Below are 6,000 nucleotides of genomic sequence, written 5' to 3' on the forward strand. Positions count from 1 at the left end.
AGGAAGTCGAGCTAGGAGCTCGAGATATGAGGACGGGAAAGGAGGACGGGATAGGAGGTTGGGATAGGAGGTTGGGATAGGAGGTCGGGATAGGAGGATGGGATAGGAGGATGGGATATCAGGATGGAATATGTGGATGGGATAGGAGGACGGGATAGGAGGATGGGATAGGAGAACGGGATAGGAGGTCAGGATAGGGGGTCGGGATAGGAGGTCGAGATAGGAGGTCGAGATAGAAGGTCGGGATAGGAGAACGGGATAGGAGATCGAGATAGGAGGACGGGATAAGAGGACGGGATAAGAGGATGGGTTAGGAGGACGGGATAGGAGGTCGAGATAGGAGGACGGGATTGGAGGACGGGACAGGAGGTCGGCATAGGAGGTCGAGATAGGAGGTTGAGATAGGAGGTCGAGATAGGAATTTGGGTTAGGAGGACGGGATAGGAGTTCGGCACAGGAGGTCGGAATAGGAGGTCAAGATAGGAGGGCGAGATAGGAGGTCGGGTTAGGAGGACAGGTTAGGAGGATGGTATGGGAGGATGGGATAGGAGGTCGAGATAGGGGAATGGGATAGGAGCATGGGATAGGAGGACGGGATAGGAGGATGGGATAGAAGGACGGGATAGGAGGATGGGATAAGAGGACGGGATAGGAGGTCAAGATAGGAGGTCAAGATAGGAGGTCGGAATATGAGGACGGGATATGGGGTTGGGATATGACAACAATATATGAGGACTGGATATGAAGTCAAAAGCTTCCTCTGTTGATTTTCCTCCACAACAAGGATTAGGAAGGAAAAACCGGGCAACGCCGGGTACTCCGCTAGTATCTATATATGAAAACTCAATGTGTATGTGTGTATGTTCCAGCATCACGTCCAAACGGCCAAAGATATTAACATGAAACTTGGCACACATGTTACTTGTATGTCAACAACAAACATAGGATAGGTAATTTAACCCTTACCCACCTCCATTTGCCAGGGTCAGGTTTTTTGTTTAAAGTCCCATACAAGTCTAGGGAAATATATGTTCCTGCATAACTTCCAAACGGCTAGAGATATTTCGATAATACTTGGTCACATGTTACTTATATGTCCACTTAAAATATAGGATAGTTAATTTGACCCTTAGCTACCCCCATTTGTGAGGGTCGGGATTTTTGTTTAAAGTTCCATGCAAATCAATGGGAAATGCATGTTCCCACATAACTTCCGTACGGCTGGAGATATTTCAATACCTGGTACACATATTACGGCTCGGGATATGAGAACGGGATATGAGGTCAGGATAGGAGGTCGAGAGAGGAGGATGGCATATGAGGACGGGATATGAGGTCGGGATAGGAGGTCAGGATAGGAGGTCAAGATGGGAAGTTGAGCTAGGAGGACGGGAAAGGAGGATGGGATAGGAGGTCATGATAGGAGGTCGAGATAGGAGGTCGGGATAGGAGGTTGGCATAGGAGGATGGGATATCAGGATGGGATATGAGGATGGGATATGAGGATTGAATAGGAGGATGGGATAGGAGGACGGGATAGGAGGACGGAATAGGAGGACGGAATAGGAGGTTGGGATAGGAGGTAAGGATAGGAGGTCAGAATAGGAGGTCGAGATAGGAGGTCGGGATAGGAGGTCGGGATAGGAGGTCGGGATAGGAGGTCGAGATAGGAGGACGGGATAGGAGGTCGGGATAGGAGGACAGGATAAGAGGACGGGATAGGAGGACAGGATAGGAGGTCGAGATAGGAGGACGGGATAGGAGGATGAAATAGGAGGTCAGCATAGGAGGTTGGGATAGGAGGTCGGGATAGGAGGTCAAGATAGGAGGTCGGGATAGGATGTCAAGATAGGAGATTGGGTTAGGAGGACGGGATAGCAGGTCGAGATAGGAGGTTGAGATAGGAGGTCGAGATAGGAGGATGGGATAGGGGCATGGGATAGGAGGACTGGATAGGAAGAGGGGATAGGAGGTCAAGATAGGAGGTCGAGATAGGAGGACGGGATAGCAGGTCGGGATAGGAGGACGGGATATGGGGTTGGGATATGACAAAAGTATATGAGGACGGGATTTGAAGTCAAATGCTTCCTCTGTTGATTTGCCTCCACAACAAGGATTAGGAAGGAAAAACCGGGCAACGCCGGGTACTCAGCTAGTGTATTATATTTACCCATCACCACTGACTGCAGGAACAGGTAGGGGAGCAGATGGATCCAGGGAGCAGGTGACATCCAGCCACTGAGGGCACCTAGAAGACATTTTGGGAAAAATAAGGAACAAAAGCAGTGGCTTACAAAAAAGAATCGTAGCCCCATTGCAAAGATAAAAAATGGCCTCCTATTATGTCATCTGATTTAGTCCCCTAAGACAGAAAATTCTGTTTTTTATTTCCCTGACCTTTGAAGGGGTACTCCGGAGGAAAAAAAATGTTTTTTCAAATCAACTGGTTATACAGATATGTAAATTACTTCTATTTAAAAATCGTAATCCTTCCAGTACGTATCAGCTGCTGTATACTACAGAGGAAGTTGTGTAGTTCTTTCCAGTCTGACCACAGTGCTCTCTGCTGACACCTCTCTCTGTGTCAGGAACTATATATCAGAAAAAATTGTGCTACACTGCTGGTGACGCTACCTCAGTGGATCAGGAGGCAGAAAGTAAAGGTATCAATGTGCTTTAACAACATGCTTTTATAATAATAAAAGAATACATATAAAAAGCAAGACATGTTTTTATCAATTGCACAAGAGTATTTTTGTGTCAGGAACTGTCCAGAGCAGGATAGGTTTGCCATGAGGATTTGCTTTTACTCTAGACAGTTCCTGACACGGACAGAGGTGGCAGCAGAGAGCACTGTGGTCAGACTGGAAAGAACTACACAACTTCTGTACAATGAAGGCGTGGCCTCAAATGGCTGGAGGTGCTCAACCCCTAATGCAGTTTTGCATATATATTGGGGGAGCAGATCCTACACTTGTGGTCTGTTGTTAGGGGCGATCCCCAGCATAAAATGCATACAATGGAGGATTCCTGCAGCAGACCACAAGTACCACAACGGCATCCTACACCAGATGGATGTATAACACTTAGAATAATACAAAACAGAAATTTAGGTGCATGGGCTAAATGGGCAAAACCAGGGTCCAGTGGGCAATTACGGAAGCATTAAGTCCGGCTCACAGACTGCTCCCGGGTTCCCTCCAGTGTGGCTAGGCACACATACAATGGGAGGTGGGAGAAAGGCTATAAGCCCCACCCAAGTTGGCTGATATGTTGCCGCCTTCACAGGTGTAAATTAATGCTAGTTATAGTGATGATAACCCAGGAGCAGTTAGTGAGCCGGACTTAATGCGGCCGTAATTGCCCACTGGCCCCTGGTTTTGCTCATATGGCACAGGTAGGTTAATGTTAGGTCCCGCGCCACTTGAGAAACCTAGGCATTGGCGTGCGGGCTCAGGTATTTCCTTCATATAAGGATATACTGGCTACTGGTCTCAATTTTAACATCAGTTTTGAGGGTTAGCCAATGTCATTGTTTACATCTACCACAGTAGTGCACCTAAATTCCTGTTTTGTATTATTCTAAATACTGAAAGGATTAAGATTTTTAAATAGAAATAATTTTCAAATCTGTTTAATTTACTGGCACCAGTTGATTTGAATTCCCCCCGCCCCCAGGAGTACCCTTTTAAGTCATCCCTTTAATTCATGGCAATGCAAGTCCCCAATAGCAAATTGAATGGCACCAACCAGGGCTGGCTCACCTTCTTCCATGGTCACCAAACCAGTTGCATGATCTGTCTCTATAGTTCGTGCTCCCTTGAACAAAGGGTTGATTACTAAATGAGTTAGACATGAGACATCGGTAATACCTTATCGCACATACAAAGCCTCCAGGATCAGTCTTACAGTGCAGCTCTCCTCATCTTTATGATACCTCTATCATTCTCACTATGAGTCACTTAACCTTATAGCTGGTTATTGTAACCGACTTCTTGCCTTCCCATAAGTATGACTTAAAGTGTGATCCAAAAATACATGTTGTTATCTCCACCCGACTCTGCAGTATATTACTCTCTGGGTTCTGATTCACAGTTGAGTTCAGTATTTTTCTGTATTAAGCCATTAGGTCCACATGGGTCAGAACTGCTGAAAATTTTACCTTTAGATTTGCCGCCGGAGTCTCTCATTATCTTGTCAATTTGTGATTTATTTCACCACTTTGTGTGCATTGGAGTGAGATCTACGGGGAATCTGCAACAAGATTTTCATGTGACGCACGTAGTTTTGCAACAAATTTTAGTATAAACCCATTAAGTACACATCCCTTGAAAGGTGGCCATAACTATCTATCTATCCATCTATCTATTTGTCTATCTGTATATCTATCCGTCTTTCCATCTATCCGTCTTTCTATCCATCTATCTATCTACCTTTCTGTCTGTCTAGCTATCTGTCTGTTTAACCATCTATCTGTCTACCTACCTGTCTGTCTGTCTGTCTATCTATATATCTGTCTGCCTGTTTGTCTGTCTATCCATCTATCTAGCTATCTGTAAGTTTATCTTTCTATCTGTCTTTTCAATTATCTATATATCTGTCTGCCTGTTTGTCTGTCGGTCTATCTATCAAGCTATTTGTCCATCTATCTATATATCTATTTATCTATCTGACCGCAGCACACAGTCCATTAGTAAAGTGCAAAAAGTGGATTTATTCCAAAACAAAAAAAAGTGTTACAAAGAAGCAAAAAAAATACTGCGGTGAGATCCTTTTATTATTTATTTATTTTGGAGCTATTTTGGCCAATGCTCCAGAAACCGCTTGTTGCACCTATCACTTTATTCATTTGATTTTGGTTGTGCTGCTTTTCTACATTTTTTATCTATCTGTCCGTCTATCAACCTGTCCACCTTTCTATCTATCTGTCCGTCGATCTATCTAGCTGCCTTTCCGTCTATCCCTCTATGCATGTAACTGTGTGTCTGTCCATCTATCTTTCTGTCTGTCTGTCTATCTATCTATCTATCTACCTGTCTGTCCGTCTATCTATCTGTTCACCTTTCTATCTATCTGTCTGTTTATCTATCCATCTATCTGTCCATCTATCTGTATATCCGTCTATCTATCTATCTATCTATCTATCTATCTGTCTATCTACAGTAATTGTCTGTCTCTCTGTGTATCTGTCCATCTATCTGTTAATCCATCTATTTAGCTATTTATCTTTTAAAACTAAAAGATGACACTGTCTAAATACAAGCAGAGCCCTATATTATTCTTATACAGGTCCTGTGATGTGATGGATGATATTCAGCCTAAACTATTGTAATTCATTCCACAATTCAGGCAAGCATGAATTTCTTATTCCTTCCATAATCTCTCTCTACCATACTCAGTGATGTCTCCTGAAGCTTAATTTTTGCACCCAAAATTGTTCAGAACTGTCTCTGTACCTCATCTCTCAGCCATAGACTTGTACGATAAGATTTCTAACATAGAATGTTCTAAGAACCCTTTCGTTTTCTTACCAGATCCCATGTCTCGCTGTACGGTGTTCAGTCCTGTCCAGTGTCGTCCTGGCCCCTCACTGGGGACCTCAGTTATAAGTCAGTTCACCTTAACATTTCTGACAGGAAACTGTGGGGAGGAGTAGAACTTTTTCTGTGTTTTGTTAGAGTGAGTGGGAGTACTGGTTTACTTCTGTGTGGTGTGTAGGTCTTTTAAAGATGTATTAAAAGAATTGACATCAAGAAAGTGGATCCCAATTCACATCCGTCTATATGACCAGATGTCTAGGAAACATTATCAGCATAAATAAGGTATAAATATTATAGAATAATAACATATATAAGCAATGAACACTGTGATACCGAAAGGAATGAACTAACTAGACAGCCCAATTTAACCTGTGGTGTCTTCTTTTTCCCAAAGGATCACGGTACTCATCTGGCACCAGGATATGATACATCTGGTTTGTCCTGACTCCCTGGATAACGC

The 6,000-nt window shown here is 43.7% G+C and overlaps 1 protein-coding gene across 3 annotated transcripts in view; it reads right to left on the reverse strand.

The window, feature by feature from the left end:
* The window catches only part of IL2RB (interleukin 2 receptor subunit beta), a 76,814-nt gene extending 71,177 nt beyond the window's left edge, over positions 1–5,637 (reverse strand). For 2 of the 3 annotated variants that reach the window (XM_056528244.1, XM_056528242.1), the window contains exons 1-4: positions 5,532–5,637; positions 4,163–4,254; positions 3,765–3,839; positions 2,171–2,248 (exon numbers count right to left, since the gene is read on the reverse strand). In XM_056528244.1, the coding sequence (XP_056384219.1) occupies positions 2,171–2,248; positions 3,765–3,839; positions 4,163–4,190 (181 nt within the window). In that variant the 5' untranslated portion in view covers positions 4,191–4,254; positions 5,532–5,637. The remainder of the gene's footprint in view (positions 1–2,170; positions 2,249–3,764; positions 3,840–4,162; positions 4,255–5,531) is intronic. The other variant, XM_056528243.1, reaches the window with a different exon arrangement.
* Positions 5,638–6,000: the final 363 nt, after the last annotated feature.

The sequence above is a fragment of the Hyla sarda genome, chromosome 6 (assembly GCF_029499605.1).
Source record: "Hyla sarda isolate aHylSar1 chromosome 6, aHylSar1.hap1, whole genome shotgun sequence".
Taxonomy (NCBI): Eukaryota; Metazoa; Chordata; class Amphibia; order Anura; family Hylidae; genus Hyla; species Hyla sarda.